We start from the raw sequence: 22,459 nt of genomic DNA, 5'->3' as shown, positions 1-22,459 counted from the left end.
TCGTGTAACCTTGTCATCTGCAATCGAGCCCCTGGGGGCAGACATGTCTTCACTCAGGCCTAATATCATAGGCAGCCCCTGGAACCCAACCCATCCCCCCTTCATCCAGCACCCCTCCACAGCCTGAAGGGAGTTAAAAATACATCCATCTCCAAACGTCCTTGTAAAAAGGGGTTCATCATTTTTTCCCTCCCCCCCCTCATTGCCCACCCCCTTCTACTGCTGAAATTCTGAAAGCATAACTTGGGGGCAGAAGCAAGGTCAGCCACCAGCTTCTGTGGCAGACAGATGAGATTCAGCTTGGCCCCGGCTATAGCGACGAAGAGACGGAGAGGGCCATGCCTCATCCTTCGTCCATCTATCATTTCTGTCTCTAAATACTGTTTAAGCACTGCTTTGCAAAGGCTGAGGTCTGCATGCATTGCAGTCATTATGATGCCATTCAACTAAGGCTTTATTGTTCTGTGTTTGGTCAGCATGCTTGGTAATTGGAGAGTTTTCCCTGTGGCTAAATCAGTGATTCAGACAGAGCTGCCCATACGGCCGAGGTTATTCGGCAGTCACGGAGGCTTAGTCACTTTGAGATCTAAATAAAATTGGATCAGTAATGGCTCCTCCGACTGACACTGAGAGGACGCACATGCGGACAGATGAACAAACCGCTTTGCTTTCATTTCACAAATCAGTTTCTTTCATTCTGGTGAGGCCCTGTATCAAAGTCAAAGTGCATTTCAGATGGTCCTGGCTAACACGCTAATCTGCAACTTGAAGGCAGGGTTTGATGTCTCTTTTTTGCGAGTCAGAAAGAATGCAAGATGAGATCAGAGTGTGCCCGATAAGGATGCTGCTGTCTTCTGGATGCAGGTGGCTTCTGCGTCCACTCATCACACTCTCAAGAAAATACCTGGTGTAAATCATCAAATAAGAAAAACACTCAACCTTCTGATCACAATTTCAAAAGTCATGTTCACTTGAACCCCCCTCCACCCAGTGCTCATAGGCAAAAGCTTTCAGGGGAAAGATTATCTCCCTGCTGTCCTCCTCTGTAATTCCCTCTGTAAACAGTTCTGGTGGAATAAGCTTACTCTCAGATGCTCGCTGACAGTACCTGCTGTGTAGGAGATGATTACAGAGCGCTATTGGGCTAAACAGCCCCCGGCGATGCTGAGACGGGGAACTTCATGACATCCTGTTTTTATGTTGGATTTGTGTGTGTCTGCGTGTCAGGCTGAAAAGGGAGAGAGTGAGAGAAATCAGTGCCGCTGTACTGTACTGCATGTGTGTAGGCAGCAGGGCCGCAAACCTCATCCGGCGAAGGGCATCCGCATTCAGGTACTTAATGGTCTGTGCAACTGTCACCATAGCTCATTAATGCTTTCTCTGAAGGCATCAGCGTGATTCAAAGCTGGAGAAAAAAATTTCTTTTTTCAGGAGGGGTCGGAATCAGTGACCTACATTTGCGGCCTCCTGAATCAGATGCGCTGCAGACGTTCTCCCACAGCTCGTCTCAAGTGTGGCTCAGGGGGATTTTAATTTCAGATTAGTCAGTATTTAAGTGCTTTTATGCTGTCATTCTGCCCTCATTATCCAAGTGAGAACTGTCACTGCCTGTAGCTAAGCTATTACTAAATGGAAAGGGAACTTTCCTGTCCGTGCCTTTTATTAGAAGGCGAGCGGTTATCTGTAATTGCACAGGGAGAGCGGTCCAGGGGTGCAGCAGCGGGTGACATCGTAGATTTCTTTTGCCTGCAGTTGCACAACACATGAGCTCACTCCTAAAGATAATTAGAGGAAAAGGGTGATTTCTTTGAGATCTGCTCCCTGGTGTGTCACCACCTAAGGTACCTCAGCGCCCTCCATCTCGGTGGCCCCCGTGGGGAGAGCTGTCCTCGTCTGATAACTCGTGCCGTTCGGCGGTCAGGCAGGATTGTTTAGTAATGGCTATCTGGGCTATGCTGACAAGGTGTTTAATGTTTCGTGATTAACCTCAGTCATCAGTTGGACAGGCAGAGTGGCTGCTCACTGCACTCTATTCCCCAATTATTGCTCTTTAAGGAGAGTGAAGCAAATTTATGGCCAGTGAGAGGAGAGTAGTATCCCAACAATTACTCTGGGTGCTGGAATTAAATTGACAATTTGTAATCTTAATCGCCTTAACACTGCTACACCCAGGGAGAAGCGAATTCGGCCAGGGCGAGGTCCCGGGAAATCAATTCATGGACTATCTGTCTTTTACCTCTCTTTCTTTCCCCTATCTACTCGTTTTTCTCCAACCCTCTTGCACTCACTCCATTTCACTCTCCTCTACTCTTATGGCTTTGTTTCTCATCAGTGATCCTCTCTCTTCAACGCACTGACATCTTACTTGGCAGAGATTTTCATTATCTAAGGAGTGGAGCCATTTACCAGAGAATGGGCTCCAGCCATCTACTATTGCTGACTGAAAGCTTGTTTCTCTATTGGGTCTTACACTCATCCATCCCCCCTTTTTTAGCACTCTCTAGGCCCATGACAAGTCTGAAAACATGCTCACACACTGGCCCGAGTTCTTTCCCTGGTATTCATAGCTTTACTGATGAAAGCCTGTGTGCACATTCACGACCACTGTTACCTTCTAGAGCTACTTTTTAGAGCTTTATTGAAACAGTTGAGACTTTCACACTAAGACTCTCAGTTTAACCAGTAGACATATTTCATTCTCTAATTATTTTATGAGTTTTAACCTGATGGATTACCACAACTCAAAGTCAGTGCTTTTTTTTGATCGTACAGTATAAATTTCAATAAATCAATGTAAATATTTAAAAGCAGGAACAAAAGACTGAAAGAAGAAGCTTTACAGGCTTGGTGATGATGCAGTGTTTTATTTCTTTTAACAATGACAACCAATTTCTCAGGATTTCGTCTAACGTCAGATTATACAGATTTAGAGTTCTGTTTCTTTTCCTTTTGAGATTTTTAAACATTTCAAATTCAAATTCAAATTTTATTTGTCACGTACACAGTCATACACAGTACGATATGTAGTGAAATGCTTGGACAACTGCTCGTGACCTAAAGAAAACAAAAAAGGAAAAGGCTATGAATAAGATAGGAAATAAATATGAAAAATTAAAAAGGGTAAATTTAACTAGGAAGGAATAAAATATAAATTAAGGTTAAAAATGAAATAACTGTACAACACAAATTAGAATGAAGGGTAAATTTACCTGGGAGAATAAGATAAAATATATAAATTAAAGTTGAAAATAAAATAACTGTACAACAAAATACACAATATAGAACTATATAAGAATGTATGAAGAAATATAAATAAATATATACACAATAACAGCAGCATATACACAATAACAGCAGCGTGATTTAAGTAATGAAGTGAAAATAATGTCCAGAATGTCCAGTGTGTGTAAGAACTGTATGTGTGGGTCAGTACTGTGTGGTGGTGTGATCTTCCTGGCCTTGGTCCAGCACCGCCTGCTGTAGATTGAGTGCAGGTCAGGGAGCTCGGAGCGGATGGTGCGCTCAGCTGACCGCACAACCCTCTGTAGAGCTCGTCTGTCCTGCATGGTGCTGTTCCCGAACCAGGTTAAGATGTTTCCCGTCAGGATGCTCTCTATGGTGCAGGAGTAAAAGTTCCTGAGCACCTTGGAGGGCAGTTGGAAGTCTCTCAAGCGTCTGAGGTGGTAGAGACGCTGTCGGGCCTTTTTCACCACGGTGTTGATGTGACAGGACCATGACAGGTCCTGCGTGATGTGAACTCCGAGGTATTTGAAGCTGTCCACTCTCTCCACTGGGCACTCGTTGATGACAGGGGTCTGGTAGTTCCTCTCCTGCTTAGTGCTGAAGTCCACTATCAGCTCCTTTGTCTTACTGACGTTTAGAAGGAGGTTGTTCCTCTGGCACCAGTTCTCCAGATTCCTAATCTCCTTCAGGTAGGCCGTCTCGTTGTCATCAGAGATCAGGCCCACCACGACGGTGTCGTCAGCAAACTTGATGATGGTGGTGGAGCTGGTAGTGGCCACACAGTCATATGTGTACAAAGAGTACATTTGATATGTAACTATTCAGATCAACAACAAAAACAGACAATCAACATGTGATGCTAGCATCCCAATGCATCAAGAATGTGCCTTGAATGAACTTTTCCCTAAGTAGGACACTTAGAAGGTACTTGGAGAACTGACGGACAAGAACTAGTGTAGATGGGCACCTCAGGTTTTTAGGATTTGTGAGGTTTTCCCAGTTATGCCATTTATTTGTGCTAAACTGCCACTACTTAATGTAATGTTTGTAATGGAAATTAGTTATTCATTTTTAAATGTTCCAGTATTATGAGTATATTTTAAATCCACAGAAGATGTATGAAAAGGGTAATCCATGAAATTGTAACCACTGAATTCTGTTTTTGGGGCCAAATGTGTCCTTTGACTGCTATTTGACTTGGTCTAAGCCCTGTGAGACTATGCCTCAGCACAACATTTGACACTACATGATAATGTTGCTGACACCATCACAATAAATGGCGATCTTTAGTGGGTGTAAAGATCGCACTGATGTGAATCCTTTTACAGTTTCTGAACGGAAATTACACGTAACTTCTAACTCATCACGCTGGCATCAGAAGTCAGAAAATCTCAGAGGCATTTACATTTAATTTAAGGAAATTGTGAATGACTATACCAATGTTCATGGCATTCTGTCCATTAAAACCTTAAATTAGTTTGCTCAAAACCATAGAATCACTGTACTTCACACCCTTTACCAAATTGGTTTTAAATTGTCATTTCAGTCTGGTCTATTAGATTATTTAAAACAGACATATTTCCCACATAGCAGACAGGTCTGGCCCGGATCTGGTGTCAAACCGGTCCTGCTGACTGACTCCTGGCAATGTAAGTGGTATGTCATCCAGATATGGGCCAGGCCTGGCACAGATGGCGCTGTTTATGTGATGGCATGCCACATCTGGCCCGACTGTGGTTTGTTTTATGTGGCCCAGGATCATAGAAAACAGGTCTGGCCCAGATCAAGCTGGCACTTCTGACTGACTGGTGTCATGGCAGGGTGTATGTCAACCAAATGTGGGTCAGGTCTGGCAATGATGGCACTATTTATGTTCCTAATTTTATTTTAGTTAGAAGACCCAAATGCCATGTTGCAATACTATACTGCTATGGTAGCCAACTTTCAAATGCAGGTTTGACAGGTTTGTGAGTATACACTTTATCCAAAACCTAGTGAGGGTTTACTCATGTTTAGCACTGGGTGGCTGTAGCTTATGAGTGGTTCAATCACTAGCTCCTCCCGTCTACATCTCAAGAATGTGAATGTGTATGAATGTAGTTAGGAAGCACTCAAGTTAGAGAAAGTGTGTGATTGGGTGACTGTGGCATGTTGTGTAGAGCACTTAATAATGATGAATAATCCATGAGAGTAGAAAAGCGCTATATAGGAATCAGTCCATTCACTGTCTGAACAGAGTTTCCTCATGTTACTTTTGCACTATTATGTTCTGGCACATGTTGTTATTACATGGCTTGATTAAGGTACACATTAGGCTGACATCTGGGGCCAGAGCTGAAACTGTTCTGGGCCAGCAGTGTGTCTGCAACTGGCCCATGGCTGCACACAACTTACACATGGCCCACATCCCACAAAGAATGACGGTCCTTTGGTGGCGCAGATCTGGTTTGCCAGAGGTTACACATGGGCCAGCACAGAACCAGCAGTGTGTTTGCAACTGGCCTTTTGCTGGCCCATGTGTGGGCCACCTCTGGCAAACCAGATCTGGGCCACCAAAGGGCCGTCACTCTTTGCGGTATGTGGGCCATGTGTAAGCACATTGTGTGGGCCAGATCTGGGCCATACCAATTTTGCTATGTGGGTTAATGCTTAACATTCAATTATTACCTCTGATTTAAGTTCCAGGTAAGAATTATTTTCTTTCAATCACTGCTGTCTTGATGTGAACGTAAGCTAATCTGATGGGGCAATTTTAAATCTTTACATTGCTGGCAATAAACTGTGAAACATGAAACACAAAGGTGTACCACTTTAAGAACATAATGTGTCATGTCAGGAAATTTCAAGTGTTTTGCATGTCTTTTCATGTGGTTCTGTAAAGGTCAGTGGGATGATTCTTGCTTCTTATGTATTTTTTGTTTCCCCATCTTGGCTTGAGGAAGAAAATTGTATTAATGGATGTGATGGTACAGGAGAGCTCACCAAAGTCATTACGATTCGTCCTCCTTTAAGTAAGATCATTGAAAAAGCAGTTTCTCAACAGCTCAGTTACTTCTTAAAACAGAATAATTGCTACGATGCCTTCCAGTCAGGTTTTAGACAGAACCACAGCACTGAAACCGCTCTGACCAAAGTGTTTAATGACATATGTCTGAATACAGACAGTGGAAAAATGTCAGTCCTAGTTTTACTGGATCTCAGTGCAGCATTTGATACAGTTGACCACAACATATTACTCAAACGACTGGAGAACTGGACAGGTCTTTCAGGAACTGTACTAAACTGGTTCAAAACATACTTAGAAAACAGGAAATACTTTGTATCAATAGGTAACTTCACATCTGAGCAGACAAGTATCACATGTGGAGTTCCCCAAGGTTCCATCTTGGGACCCCTTCTGTTTAACATCTACATGCTCCCACTGGCACAGATTATAAACAACAACAAAATAAACTATCACAGCTATGCAGATGACACACAAATATATATCACAATGTCACCAGGAGACCGAGGCCCTGTACAGGCTCTTGGTAAATGCATTGAGGAAATCAATGACTGGTTGTGCCACAATTTTCTCCAGCTAAACAAAAACAAAACTGAAGTAATACTCTTTGGCGCCAAAGAAAAACGATTACAGGTCACCAGAGAACTTCAATCTATACATCTAAAAACCACAAACCAGGCGAGAAATTTGGGTGTAGTGATGGATGCAGCCCTAAACTTAGAAAAACACATTAAGACAATAACAAAGTCAGCTTACTATCACCTCAAGAATATATCAAGGATAAAAGATCTGATGTCTCAACAGGACCTGGAAAAACTAGTCCATGCATTCATCTTTAGTAGGCTTGATTACTGTAACAGCATCTTTACAGGTCTACCTAAAAAATCAGTCAGACAACTACAGCTCATTCAGAACTCTGCTGCTCGAGTCCTCACTAAGACCAAAAAAGTGGACCACATCAGTCCAGCTCTGAGGTCTTTACACTGGCTGCCTGTCCGTCAGAGGATAGACTTTAAAGTTCTGATGCTGGCCTATAAAGCTCTGAATGGTTTAGGACCAAAATACATCAATGACCTCCTGACCCAGTATGAACCATCCAGATCCCTCAGGTCATCTGGATCCGGTCTTTTATCAGTTCCCAGAGTCAGAACCAGACACGGAGAAGCTGCATTCAGCTTTTATGCTCCATATATCTGGAACAAACTCCCAGAAAGCCTCAGATCAGCTGAAACACTCAGTTTATTTAAATCCAGGTTGAAGACTCACCTGTTCTCAGCTGCATTTGAATAAAGCACCAAATCCACACTTTAAGCTTAAATTTCAAAACTTACATTTAACTACTGATTTTATCTACTGTTCTGATTTTATCTGTTTTGATTTTATATACTGTTGTTTGTTTGTTTGTTTGTTAATTAGTTAGTTAGTTTATTTGCTTGTTTTAATCAATTTTAAATCATGCTTTTTATTTGTTCTTGTTTCTAATGTCTCTGTAAAGCACTTTGAATCACCTTGTTGTTGAATTGTGCTATACAAATAAACTTGCCTTGCCTTGCCTTGCCTTCCTTCTATGGGGACCATATATATTTTTGCTAAATTTATGGGCCAAACAATTTTTAATAATCTGGTCTGCACAGAAATGTTTAGCCTGTCCAACAGACACTTAACAAATCAGGAGTTCATAGGTTACTTCCCTTAAAATGACAAATGCGACCCTGACATTGATCACAGTTTAGGTGAAGACCCATTAGGTGATCATTGTGTGCAAGTTTCACTACTAATAATTCTTGTGAATGACCCTTCAGTCATTTTGAATATTAACTCTTATTCTCTGGCCATCAGTTTCACATGGCTATCATCTATATTTTTCAACACTTGTGTGTGAAATTTACATCAAGTGTGAGCATGCAGCAATTTGTCATGTCAAGAAAAATATACTCATTCCTCAGCTCACTATTTTAAGAAGAGCAAAAATCCAACACTGCTTAAAGAGACATTACCATGACTCAGTCTTTTCAATACCCTCAGGCCTGTGTCTAAGCAGCCTTTTATGAAGAATCAGGTTCTGAAGCAAGTCGTTCATGTAAAGCAATACTTTTTGTTAGAATTTCATTCAGATTTCAGAGAGAACTACTTCACTCACCCTGTGCTGAACCATTTTGATAATATCAGAAATATGGTGGCGGTAAAGCATTGAAAAAATAAAAGAGTTTGGTCAATGCACAATATGGAACTCTTTAAGCTAAATAATACCGAATGAGGAAAATGTCACATCAAATTCCCGATCTGATATCTTTATTTGAAGAGTTGGGAATGAAACCTGGCTCTCTTCATAGCTTCAGTATGCTTAAAGACTCAATTCTTGGTAAGACAGGGATGCGATTACTGCTGTCAATGATACACCAGCAAAATCTTCCAATTAAATATTTTACCAAATTATATCAACACAAATTGAACTGTTTTTTGGCAAAGATATTAGAAAACTCTCCAGCTTATCTACATTAACAGAGAAGTTTGCACGGGGAAAAAAAATCTGTTGGTTATTAAGAAAAAAACATTTCACCGTGAACTGAAGCATTTCACTCTAATTGTGCTTTTTGATCCAGGTTTAAACACTGAACAGGATTCTAGTAATTGAGTCTTTTTAAAATACAAATTACAAAATTCGATAGCTCGTGCCAGTCAGCGGAACACATAATAATGGAGGCTTTTATGTCCGTGCGTCTTAATTACTGGAACGCTGACAAGACATTATTCTTATTATTATTATTCTGACAAGAATGTGGCTTTGTATTAGGACTAAGGGGACAAAATACTACAAATGTTACATTCTTATGTCAGTCTTAGAGTTTTTAATAGTTCGGTTTCTTTCACTTCAGTGAATGTTCCTTTAATGTGGCCATTGTGGTTCTATAGGTCATGCTAATATTATTTTATGCAAAATATTTCTAGATTAAGATTTCTGTATGAAATAAACCAGAATTATCCTGCACATCTAATCATCAGATTATTTAGAATAATACTTTATTATTTTATTTCAGTGAGCCTGCAACATGTGCAAGCGATGCATCTTAGACATCGCCTGCACGTATTGATTGCTCTGAAGCCCGGGTCAACATATTAAGATATTACAGATGACATTTTATAAACTGTTTTGTATCTTTGAGAAGCAGATGGAAAAGACCGGTGAACACATCCTTATTTTATTTTCTACAGGGCATTCTTCTCTACTGTGAATACCAGGCCTCTACTTTTGATGAGTCGAAGCTTCCCTGCCACAGGTTTGAGGCCATGGACCACTTTGCAAAGTGTTTCCTGATCCTGCGTCTGGAGGACAGCCAAGTAGAGGGAGGTCTCCAAACTGCTGAGGAAGACAGGAGAGGCTGGAGGGCTGTACGCGTGGACTTGGTGTCTCCACCTGTGGATCGCTACGCCTTTACTCTTCTTGGCTGGAGCGGCTCCAGGGTAAGAAGGATTATAGAGAATGAATGAAAGTTAGGTAGCTGCAGGAAGAAGGTGTGAGTAGAAAGAAATGTACTAGTAGTTATTCAGTACATCTTAGAGGTGCTTGAACCACAATTTGAAACCACAATTTGGTATCTAAGGCCAAGTGTACATGATGAAAATATGATTTCATATCAGCAAAGTCTCATATCCTATAACCATCTTGCTAATAACAATAATGAAAAGACATAGAAGTCCTCCAGGAATACAAAATGCATTTAGACATCGCTGTTTCCTTTTAAAGTCATATGGCTGACAAGGAAAATAGGTATTTAATTTCAGACTATCAATTCTTCCTTTCACAGCAGTTTGAGAGAGACCTGAGGAGGTTTGCTCGAATGGAGCGGCGAATGCTGTTGGACAATCACGCTTTGTATGACAAAACTAAGGTACATTTAAATTAAAACATTTCATTTTTAGCTGATAATTTTAAATTTGGGCATTTTTATGATAAACATATGATTCAACTGCATGATCAACGTAAACCTAGTACATTTCCATGAAGTGCTTTGCATTTATATTCATTCTATCAGTGATTTATATTTATTCATTCATTTAAAAAAATATTTGGTAAATAACTGTAAAAATAAGAAATTCTAACTGCACTTTACTTTTAATGTCAATAATGGATTGGAGTAGTTAATTCACACATGTACAATATTTAGCTTTATGACGCATTGACAGTCAGCTTATTTTGCTGTTGATCCCCTGTAAGAAGGCGTCCACTTCTTCAGCAACTCATCTTTTACTTGCGATACTACAGATGTTGAGTTTTCACAGAACATTTCTGAAATGAGGGGGAAATGCACTGATTTGCGTTTTGCAGGTCTTTTCAACTTTTTGCACCGACCGTTTTGAATGTGATATAATGCATGCCTCTTTTTTCTGTCACCTGCAGGTAAGTGGCATTTTACCATAAGGCAGGGTCTGTAAATCATTTATCTAAAGGATAAACAAAGAGCAGTGTCAGTATTTGTGACAGTATGTGATGTAGACATGACTGAAACCCATCCTGTGTAAGCTACAAGTCATATAATTAGAAAACAGCAGAAAGTAAGTTAGGTATTTTTAGTCCTGGATATTGTCTCTTGCAAATTTCAAAAGTCTTAAATTCATTTCTGTGAAAAATTAACATTTAACTGTCCTGGAAAATAACTACCAAGTCTTAAACTCAGACATCAAAGGTCAAGAGATTTGTGTGTCATTCCCTTGCATTTCAAAATCTTTGTAAAGAATGGTCACCATGGAGGACATCGGCACAGAAATTAAAATTTCAATTGAATTATTTCTTATAATCAAGACAGCCCATAAAGAGGTGTTAGGTCTGATCACAGATAAAAGTTAAAGTCATGCAGACCACACTTGAAATACGATAGTTTTAATTGTGCATACAAGGTTTTCTAAAACAGACAGCTATTTAAATATAACACTGTCAAACAAATGAGTTCAGTCAAACATCTCTAACCTAAGACGCACAGCATGTTACTATGCAATGTACTGGACACCCTAAAGTGCACTATTCAATCTACCGGTTACTATCTCTTAGCATTAGTTGTATCATAGCTGCTTAATTAGCGTAACCAGTGTTGAAGATGAAACAAATTCACGTGCAGTGTTTCTATTCTTTGTTTTAACTCATCTCAGTTTAAATGTCTTTTTAAAAATAATAATTATGTCCTAATATTCTGCATACAAAAAATCTCTGGGTGTTTTTGACATTGCCCACAATATCCATGATGAATTGCAAATTTAATTAGAAGACAACCACAAACAGCTTGTCTGTAAGTTGTTTGCAAAGAGATGTCTCAACCAAATTAATACTGCAGTGAGTAGACTTAATTACTAACCACGAAGCCATTGTTAAATTGTATCTTATTCTTTTCTTTTCCTTGCTTTTCTCTCACTGCAGCAGTTTGACACAGATGGCTATCCTCCCTGAGCCAGGTTCCCTCTGAGGTTTCTCTCTGTTAAAAGGAAGTTTTTTTTTTCTGTCTTTTTTGTCTCACAAAGCACTGTGCACAGGTTTTATGAACTGACATTAAGTATTGTCTTTGAAGAAGCAAAGGAATCAGTCTCAAATTTGCATGATTCAATTGAAACAAATAAAAAAACCCACACAAAACAAGGTTGGTTGATCTTCTAACAATGCACTAATATATAAATATAGGCCAAACTAAAGAAGGACCAAAGAACTAAAGAAGGAAAATTGTGTTTTCATCAGGGTGAAATGATGGAGACTGTGGAGGCTGGGGCAGGCATTCTCTGATAAAAACTCATTCAGAGAAGGGCTGCCTGATTAAAAACAAATTTGCTGTCTAAACTTGAAATCTGTGTAAAGACAAAAGTAAAACATTATTTCCTTTAAGACTTTAGTTAACAACATGATAATTAAGTTGCTATAAGTGTGTCATGTGCACATACAAACTAGTGTATTTATAAAAAAAATATTTATGTAAGTATTTATGTATGTAATAGATGCCTTAGTGAAACAAACTCAAAACACTGGAAACTCTGCTGAAAAAATTAACTTTGCTTGTGTGCGTGCCTTGTACATATCATGTGTTGCGCGACTATTAGTCATGAATTGCTGTGTGGCAGGCAGGCAAGCAGGAGTGGTGGACCCAAAATGCAGAACTCAGACACGGAAGTGAAACTTAAAGTGCAGCTTTGTTGCTGGGAAAAAACTCATACTAACTAAACTCACCAAAAGACAAACAAAAGTCTGAACAGAGGAACCAAGGACTGAAACACTGGAAAAGAAATACTAAACTGGAGCAGGAGACTAAACACTAGAAACATGGAAGCAGAACACACAGCTAGTTGAGGGTAAGAGGATGAACAGACGTTAACGACGCGACACCGCCGAGTAGGGGAAGACACAGACACTAAATACACATAGCAGCAATCAAGGGATGAGCAACAGGAGGGGAACACACCTGGGGGAAATCAAAGCTGACGGAACAGGGGAAACGTAAACGGAACACACTCACATGAGACAAAGACCTTCAGAATAAAACAGGAAACTCAGACACAGAACCAGGCAAGACACTGAACTAAACAGACAGATTCACAAGCAGACAGTGTGGACCCTCTTTTGCCTTAAGAGCTGCCTCAGTTCTTTGTGGCATAGATTCAGCAAGTTGATGTAACTAGTTGCTGTGGTGGCCATTTGAATACTAGCTTTATGTTCAAGAAACCAGTTTTAGATGAATTGAACTCTGACCAGGCAGAATTGTAGCTTTAACATGATTTGAGCTTTGTGACATCAGAAAATTGGTGGACGTTGGTCATAAAGGGATGAGCCTGGCCAGCAACAGACAGGCTGTTTCATTTAAATGACACTCAGCTGGTACTGAAGGGAATAAAATGTGCCATCATTGCACCACCCACCTGAGTGGTTCATACACGGCAACATGGATCCATTCTTTCATGTTGTTTATGCCAGATTCTAAGCATACCATCTGAACATCACAGCAGAAATTGTGACTCACCAGGCAATATTTTCCCAGTCTTCTATTGTCCAATTTTGGTGAGCTCACTTGAACAGCAGCCTCAGTTTCCTGTTAGCTGACAGGAGTGGCACTTGTTTGAAGCACATCTACTTCAGTGCTCGGTTTGAACGTCAACAGGTGGTTTGGACTATGTCTAAGTGTACTGAGTTGCTACCATGTTTTATGGTGTACCAAATGTTTTGAGTTGGTGAAAGGTCTGGATTGCAGGCAGAATGTTCGGCACTTGGACTCTTCTACAACAGAGCCATGCTGTTGCGCCTTTTCAGATTTACAAGCTTCCATAGGAACTAATGCAGCACCAAGAAGTTTGTTCATATATGGCTTCTTCTTTTGCATCTCTATGTGTGGATAGCAAAGCAAACTGTTCTGTAAGTTTTGCTGAGCCTGTGCAGTGATTGCAACAACAGAACTTCGATGACATTAAAATCTTGCCTGTTTTTTAAGCTACTGGAAGTCCCAGGCTTCTAACTTTCTACCTTTAAAACCCGCCTTCCAGCCAAATGGCTGGTAGGCTTTTAGCTAGGCTTTAGCTTCAGCCAAGTGGAAGCTAAATTGGCTAGTCATTCATATGTAAATTAGGTTGTTACCTGAGAATTCTGGAGGGGAGTGGGGGTGTGTGAAGGATTGCTGATTTCTAACTGCCAACTGCCTCTTTGTTTGTCTGGTGGGGGGGAGCTGCTAAAAGCTGTGAACTTCCTTTTGTGTTCGTCTTGATGCATTCTCAATTATCCAGGAATGTTTTATTAATGTTGTATTAATGTTTTAAGAACTTGATATTTAACCTTGTCCCTTGCACACAAAGATTTCTTCCCAATGTTTGAATCTTTCGATGACACCTATTTTTTTGGTGAACTTGGTGAACTTCTCTGCCTCTCCAAGATGCTCTTTATACCCCCAATCATGTTACTCACCTGTTGGCAGTTAGCCTAACTCGTTACAAAACATTCCTCTTGCTGTTGTTTTTAGCACCACTTACGTTTCAGCCTTTTGTTGTCCCAGATTCCAGGAGATGTTGCTGCTACATTTTCTCAGTTGTTTTCCGTGTTCTATTGTGAACAAAATATGGCTCTATGAAATTCACAAATCATTTCATTCTGCTTTTTTTCTTACGTTTTTATATTGTGCACATCAGTCAAGCTGCTTTGGAAGTCGTTTATATATTGGCTATCATATTAACTGTAATTGTCGACACATAAAATTGAAGAAAAGGGAAATTACCTCATCAGTACGCCATAGCTTCAACATTATTTTACCATAAGCCGAATTTGATTTATTTGCCTGTAATGGGTCTTTGCTGTGTTGTGCCCGCTTTTTTATTTCAACGGTCTGCTGCTGTGCTGGTGTAATGAGTACTTCTTGATCCTGTTTGCTAACACCAACAAAGATGTGCTTTGTCTGAAGACTTGATGTGCTTGGGTGGAAATACATGTAATGCAATTTGTGCAATTTGTGCACACAACCATGGTTTAATCTAAACTTCCATTTGGAAGCACTTTAAAATAAAAAAGTCAAAGTGATCAAAAGTATCATCTACACAAACAGCAACACCCAAGCTTACGGAGCAGAACGCTGTATTGTAATGAGACGATGTTACACTGTTGCTCACTTCACTGGTCAACGATTTTTATTTGGATGGTGATCAGTGTGGATGATAGCTGTTGTGTTGAACAGCTACAGCGAAGAAAGCTCAAAGTTATTTACTGTAACACGAGTTTTCTTCTCTGAGCAAGAAGAAAGTTAGAACAAGAGCGAGAACAACAATTTTTAATTATAGCACTGCGCTTCGTGGGAGGTGGGCAGAGTTTGGCAGGCTCGATGCAGCGCCGCGCTCCATCTCCATCACACACGCATAAACAAATTAACGCGCTGCATATTCGAGTTCATCAGAGCAAGTTGAGTGAGCAAAAATATATCTTAATGTTTCAGTATACAAAAGCAAAAACCTTGTTAAAGTAAAGGTAATTGCATTTGGGAGCTCAGGGTTCATTTACACATTTCCAAATTAAATAAACAGCATTATGTTTGTAAGCTGAATGTCTCATGTGGTGGTGGTAAAAGCGAGATGATAAGATGGGCTGTCATAATTAGTAACCTGTGACAGAATCCACTTCCATCATGGCATGTGAGATATATTATAGGGTTTGTTTCACGCACGCAGAGAAGTCATTTTCCACATGTGAAAATTGGCTGTGACAACGTTTGATGAGATCGCAGGTAGGCAGTGGTGACAGACAGCTGGGTTATATTTACATTTTCCAGGCCAGCAGCAACAAGTGAGGGTGTTTGAATACATACATAAGTGAAAACCAACCCTAAAATGACTTTGTGCCTTTAACCCTGTGAACCCTGTGAACCCTAATCACATGCACGTTGTATTACCAGCAGGAAATGCGCTATCGCGGCTTTATTTATTCACGCAAACCTCGGATTTACAGCCACAGCTCAGACTGAGTTACGCTCCTAAAAAAGTACAAGTGCCTCAGCATAATCCTAAAAAAAGAGATTGACACGACTCTTCAGCTGAAGGACTCAATTATTCAGCAGGGAAAAGTTTATAGTACTGACAAGACGACAACAAAAATTCCAGGGAACCATCAATCTTCATGACAGACGTCTTCGAAGCTCGTGTTTATCCTATCCTCGCTACTATTCATTGCATCCTGTAAGGCACCCGCGGCTCATTTCCAATGCATGGGGGAGACAGGCAAGCCGTTTGAGTCGCGAGTCAAGCGGGACAAGGGTGTAAGGCGTATCAGCGGGCAGATCGACAGGGAAGCTGACAGCACCCTGTCACCGCAACGTCCCGTCAGCTGCTCCCTGGGGAAAGAGGTCAAAGTCCCCGAGATCACTGGGTGGCAGCTTCCTGACAGTTAATATACGCATCCAGCCAACTCAGATGGTGTTTATTTAAATGCAAGGGCAGAACCAGGCTTGCTGACAGTGCAGCCATCCATGCACTGGTGTGGACGGGGGGAAATCACACACACACACACACTCACGCACGCACAGTAATTCTTGGAAAAACCTTGCATGCTGGTTTTTCTTTTTGGAGTTTGATTCGCTAAGATGGTACGTTAAACACAAAACAGAGGCTCAGATTCTAGTATGTGAGAAAGGTGACAAAATGCAACCACAAGGGAACTCATCAGCCTGCTGAGGATTTCAAAGTGTGGTAAAAACAGGCCAAACACACACTCTGTCACTGAAGCCGTGTCACCACTTGCCAGGACTGTAGTTTCAAGGTCGTCACAAAGCTTAACAGGGGAACGTCCAGGCAGAACTGTACAGCAGTGTGACCCGTTTTTCATTCCACGCTCCACTTTTCCACCATAATTAACGTAATGAAGATCAATTAACTGTCCCGTGTCTTGTTGCTGCCTTCACACAACGCTGACTGTTCCCTGTGTTCACGCCTTCGACTTGACCAGGAGAGGAAGAGCATCCTCCCCCTTGTGTTATTTTGTCCACACTCACGTTGTTAATTGGTCCGACGTATGGCTGAGGACAGGGCGGTAATAGGGCTTTCATCTTTTTCCTGTCCCTTGTAATTGGCCAGCAGATTTGGAGAGGTTCTGCACTGCCAGTGTGACTGGTGTCAAGGAAACAGGGGAGCGATGAGGACTGATGTCTGATTAAAAGGGTAGACATCCGTGCTTAGGACTAAAGGCGGTCATTTAGAGGACTTTAATCTTGCGAGCTTCAGAGTGGCTCTCAGTGGACACAAGCTGGTCTCTGTCTTATTATGAAATGCTTAAAAAAAGATTAGAGGGTGAAGCTCAAGCTAATGATCTCTTCCCAATTAAGACTAAGCTCAGGGGGAATCCATGAGTCACTGTGGGAGAGGTCTTCACAACTTTCTCAGTCATTCAGGGTTCATGTACACGACAGATGTTTCCAGGTTCAAACATTTGCCATAACAAAGTTTTATTAGACAGAATTTTTATTTTATTTTATTAGACATAACGGAACAACACATTCTTTATCTGCTTTATTGATGTAAGGTGATAGGTGTTGTTAGCTGGAGCTCCTCATGGTTAAAAAAAAGGCCTTACATAACACAGCGGGCCAAACTACACTGGAAAGAAGGGCTGAGTAGCAACTTTCACTGCTTCTTAAAAGAAACATCGCTCTATTGAGATGTTAAGCTACATTTTCCCTTATTTTTAATCCTGTGAACTGGCAGCTTGACAGGTTTCCAAACATTTGCCCCTCTTCGTTCCCAGACAGTCCAAGGAAATAAAGAGCCCTAAGACAGAACTAATCAGTGTTTCCATCACACAACATCTGAAGAACTGTCGAGATTATGCAGCTTTAGAGGGGGAGATGCCATTTTCACACACAGTGACAGAGTTGTCATGTTGGGTTTTTTTTAGTGGTTTTCTGTAACTCGTTGTGACATAAGCAGTAGAGCAGTGGAGAGAGCTTCTAAACATGCCGGTCTCCTAAATAACAAGGCATGTGTGTTGTGATCAGTTTATCATTGTTATTCCTGCTTTTATTGTGCAAGAAAAGTAAATAACAAAGACCAAATTTATTTATTTATTTTTGTTTTTTTGTGTCAGTCAACATATGACAAACATTTCTTGGATCCAGCTTGAGAGATTTGTTTTCCAAGGCAGAGAAAGCAAGCACTTTAATTAAAGATGCCTTCATGAGCTTTCTGAAGAAGTGCTGGTAATATTTCACCATGCACTGACATAATACAGCCTTTTCAGCAGATATGGTGAACCTGCGTGTTAGCAAACAGCTTCTTATCTCCTTATCCAGTGAGCAACAGTATCATTGATTTAAAGTTGTGTGTGTGTGTGTGTGTGTGTGTGTGTGTGTCCTGTATTTACCCTTACTTAGCTTTGCTTTTTCCTGGTGGAAATGGGTTGCTTTTTAATGCTTGTTAATACTTCTGGTACCAATTTGCTTCTTTGGTTTGTTTGTAATGTTTGTTCTGAAAATAGATTTGAAAAAAATATGGGCGTGTCCTACAGATTAATGAATCATTGTAAAGCTTGGTAGCATTAAATGAGACCTGTATGTGGTTGTTGCAGCCCTGTTTCAATCCCTAAATCAAACTGGGTGCTAACACTTGCTTATTGTGTTAACGAATGCTGTACGACTATAGACCAGAAGGTCTTTTTTTTGTTGGTGTGTCAGTGAACTTGGATGAGCAATTCCAGGAGTAGCAAACTGAAACTCCTAAATGTAATTCAGCTATCACTACAACAGTGCAGTGGGTGTGTATCGTTATGGCTATTGTACACCTACTGTCCAAAAAAAAGCAGTTGTGGTTACAGGTCTTTATGTGCCTGTCTGTCAGGGGACAAGTTTTGCTGATGCAACAGTGTTGCAACAAGACAAGATACAGTGATGATATTTTTTAAGATGTGTAGTTAAACTCACTAAAACCTAAATGAATTCTGAATAATGAAGTAGCTAGATAAAGGAGTAATGAGTAACTGGTGCTTGTAATTTGTAATTAACCTACTGATTTACCATATGAGGTGTCTTTTCTCTACACACGTAATGTTTTAGGCGTTATTCTTTCATGAGAAGTCATTGATGTTGCTCCTGGTGTGAATCCACTGTGAAATGATCAGTGCCACATCTTTGGTTTTCCTACTGCAAAATGTCAAAAGTTGTCTCAGATCCTTGGCTGTCTGGTTTTCTTAGAAATGTCCCCACTGTGGAAAAGGCCTATTTTTCTAATAAAGAAGCTGCCAAGTCAGTTGGGTTTTCTAGTAATTGGTCAGCGTGAAGGGAAATGGACAAAACACAGGAAATCTTTGGCACCCCGGTGTGATCGATATGACTGCACCTCCACTGTCAAGTTTGGGTTGCGACACCCTGCTAGCAATAACTGACATCTAGTCGTCCTCTGAAAATACTCTGCTGACTTGTACTGCCACAGGCACTTACACCCAGCATCAGTTCCTCGCCACCACAGTTGAATTTTAACTGAGGTGCAAGTCGGAGGGAGCGGTTTGGGGAGGGAAATGTGTGTGTGTGTGTGTTTGTCTGCGTGCGTGTGTGTGTCCTCTGCTGTAAGTCTGAAGGTTTGTGATAATTAATATGTGTAGTGGGTTTGATGAATGAGGACAGGTGGAGGATTTCATCATGCCTAGACAGACTGACTCCCTCCCTGGGCAGGAGGGATCTATGACCCAGCCCAACACCTCCAAAAAAACCCTCGCCCCTCTATGTGTAGCAGTATCTACCCTTGAAATTACCGAGTGTGTGTTGTGAATGTGCGGCGTGTTTGCAGTCTCCAAACCACAGTACACCTGTTAAAAATGTGTTCATGTACATCAAACTCACTGTCGTTTGTTCTGCCTTTTTGTGCATACTTTGGCGTGTGCTCTCATAGCGTGCTATATACTGCGAGCGTGAGCGTGTGTGTGTGTCTGAATGTGTCTTTCTCAGAGGGTAATTACTCTATGTCATGTGTGGAGTGTGATTAATGAGGTTCTGGTCAAAAGGCTGGGAGCATAGATGTCCTGGCTTTGGTCCTGAAGCACAGATACTGATATGAGAGGGCCATTCATATTCTCTTTCTACCTGACACCCAGCAGCTCTACACCACACTCCAGCGGACAGTAGGCCTCCACCAACCCAGTGTTAAGCAAAACGAGAAGACGGCGCCTAGTAGATATTGTACATCTCTGCTCCAGTGGGATCATTTTACTGAAATAACAGTGTTAAACATTTAAGAAAGGCTTACACCTACACTCGTTTCCTTTTCAGGGTGTATTTATCTTTCATCTATCAACCTCAGAAGGTACAAAATACGAAAATTTAAATGATTTCTTTTTCTGTGATGAGAGCTGTGAGGATACATACATACAATATTAATTTTCACCGGCAATTTCTGAGGTCAAAATTCATTCTCTTAGAAAAATGAAGGAAATGCTTTAATTAGAAAAATATTGCACATGCTCTGACTCCAAAGAGGGTCCACGAAGAACTTCTTTGCAGCTGTAATGTAATTGCAAATATAGCATTAACTTTGACCTCCAGGAGGGCCTTCATTCTTCAAAAGACCTGAAGGAAACATAAAAAATTCAAATGGATTTCTTTTTTGGTTGTACCATTATTGGATTCCTCAAGGATAGATTTTTATGTGTAAAAAAAGGAAGGGGGTTGCACATGCATTGCAGCACAAACAGTAGTATAAAGGTCCACAGGAGAGTCCTTTTTAAAGTGGTTTATATACATAAATGAAAATATTTCGGCAGGTGGCTCTCCTAACTCTTTTTGACAAACGTAAAATGTTTAAATGCGATGATAAATTCATGATGGTTGTGTTATCTGACACATGCTTTCCTTCACCACTGGGGTGAGAGCAGAATTTAATACAAAGCTCGCCGTCAAATTACAATATCTTGGATGTAGAGTGCTCACAGCTCTTTTGACCGCCCCTCCCAACCTCCTCCACCCTGTGAGCAGTGGATGAGTGGACAATAACAGGGCAATTGCACTGGGCTTTGGGGAGCCGTGGTTTTGAAAGCTCCCCTGGCCGGATGGCTGACGCTCACAGGCAGTGTTTGCAGTGAGAACAGGCAGCTGCCTGGAAGGAGGCCCCTTTTCATGAGCAGAGAGAGGGGGAGTAGAGGTTTAATTTAGCGATGGTGGACCCTCAGGGCGGCCCGCGGTGTAATACGCACACATGCTCGAACGTGCTTTGTGACAGACAATTGAGCCGAGGAGCGGGAAGGTCTTTGTCCTCTAAACATCCCGCTGGCAGGTGAACAGAGTTGGGAAACTTTCCGTTTCTAAAGGGAAGCATTTGTGGAGTGAGTGGCAGGGATGGTGGTGAGCTGTTCTCTTACTATTCACATTTGCAAATGTTTCTTGTCGACCTTGGTGGCACGTCTGTTTTTATGAATTTTAATTAACAGAGGTAGATGAATAGACCTGATAGCTTCTGTTGAAAGAACACATCAAGATGTTTTTTTTCTCCCAAGGTCAGATGTTCCAATTCAGTTCAGTACCTGGTGTTCAGCTATTAGCTTGAACCCTTGGTTGATGTAAAACAGAAACTTCTTACTGGTGATGCAGACAAGTGATAATAAAAAGAAGAGCTTTAGGAAAAGACAGTAAACCTGAGGTGAATGTGGTTCTGAACCAATTTCTAATTTGCACACATAAAGTCCTCCTTCTCAACCTATAATGTTGAGAATGTGGCACCATTCACACTCATCTCACTGGTGTTTTCATTAAACCTTTAGATTACAATCGAATTCAGTTTTTTACAATTAAAAATATCTTAAACTATTCCTGTTTATTGTCCATATTTGTTAAAAAAAACCAAAAACCAGTAGCAATAGTAGCATTTATTGAACAAGAAAAAGCTGAGGAGGATGAGTGTAGGTAAGCAACTAAGAGGAAAAGTTTATTTATTCCTCATCTCACGCAGGTATAAACAATATGTTTATACACACTAAGAGGATTACAGGCTGCCTTATAGTCACTTGTTATTACTGCTGTGGAAACAGAGCATCCCAGGAACATTATTCCAGTAATTGCTACACTTGGTGTTCTATTTTCAGATACAGAAATTGATTTCATTTTTTTCTTCTTTCTTTTATTTAACTTCTAGTTTGGGGATGGTCTGTTTTGTTATAAGCTGTGAGCGGGTTGCTAGTTGTTTATTTGGCAACCACTATTGGATTTTGCTTTCATTTACTTTTAACCCTTATTCATCCAAGAACTGTGTTTGACTTGATGCAAGAACAGCACGTTTAGTGGTGATTAGGACTGACAGGTAAAACCTTTTATATTTAAGTTCATTATTTCTTACTGTAATGATTAAATTGCACTAACTCCTCCTAGACATGTGAATCAATCTGGATAAAACAATAGATGAAGTACCCGTAGGTACTAGAATTATCAGTATTTATGTACATTGATCAGGAAGAAGCTGAAAAACTATCTAACGATTTAATAAAGGAGGTGAAAAAGAAGCCAACAATCACTGTAACAGAGCCTCCAAAGTCTTGAATGAAACCTTGAATGAGACAGAAATTGAACTCTAAGTATTACTAATGTAAAGAGCTGGTGAGAACATGCCTGGAAGAATTGGATATATTGCCCAAATCCACATGTGCAAAGCTTGTATACTTAAATAGGATTTTATATTTCTGTATTAAAGTTGTTCTGCAGATATGTTGTAACCACAAACCCTTCTAAAAGCCTATGCTGTAAACTG

The 22,459-nt window shown here is 40.6% G+C and overlaps 1 protein-coding gene across 1 annotated transcript in view; it reads left to right on the top strand.

Moving 5' to 3' along the window:
* Positions 1-22,459, top strand: part of dntt (deoxynucleotidyltransferase, terminal) — a 105,596-nt gene that overhangs the window by 58,653 nt on the left and 24,484 nt on the right. Inside the window, exons 9-10 of the mRNA XM_086260164.1 lie at positions 9,461-9,709; positions 10,054-10,137. Coding sequence (XP_086116290.1) covers positions 9,461-9,709; positions 10,054-10,137 — 333 coding nt within the window. The remainder of the gene's footprint in view (positions 1-9,460; positions 9,710-10,053; positions 10,138-22,459) is intronic.

This window comes from Aulonocara sp. 'chitande type north' Nkhata Bay, linkage group LG13 (assembly GCF_057382095.1).
Source record: "Aulonocara sp. 'chitande type north' Nkhata Bay isolate Kocher_YH1m ecotype deep benthic linkage group LG13, A_spYH_male_GT1.1, whole genome shotgun sequence".
NCBI classification, from domain to species: Eukaryota; Metazoa; Chordata; class Actinopteri; order Cichliformes; family Cichlidae; genus Aulonocara; species Aulonocara sp. 'chitande type north' Nkhata Bay.
The sequence above is the reverse complement of the archived record's forward strand: the minus strand, read 5'-3'. Positions and strand labels throughout refer to the sequence as shown.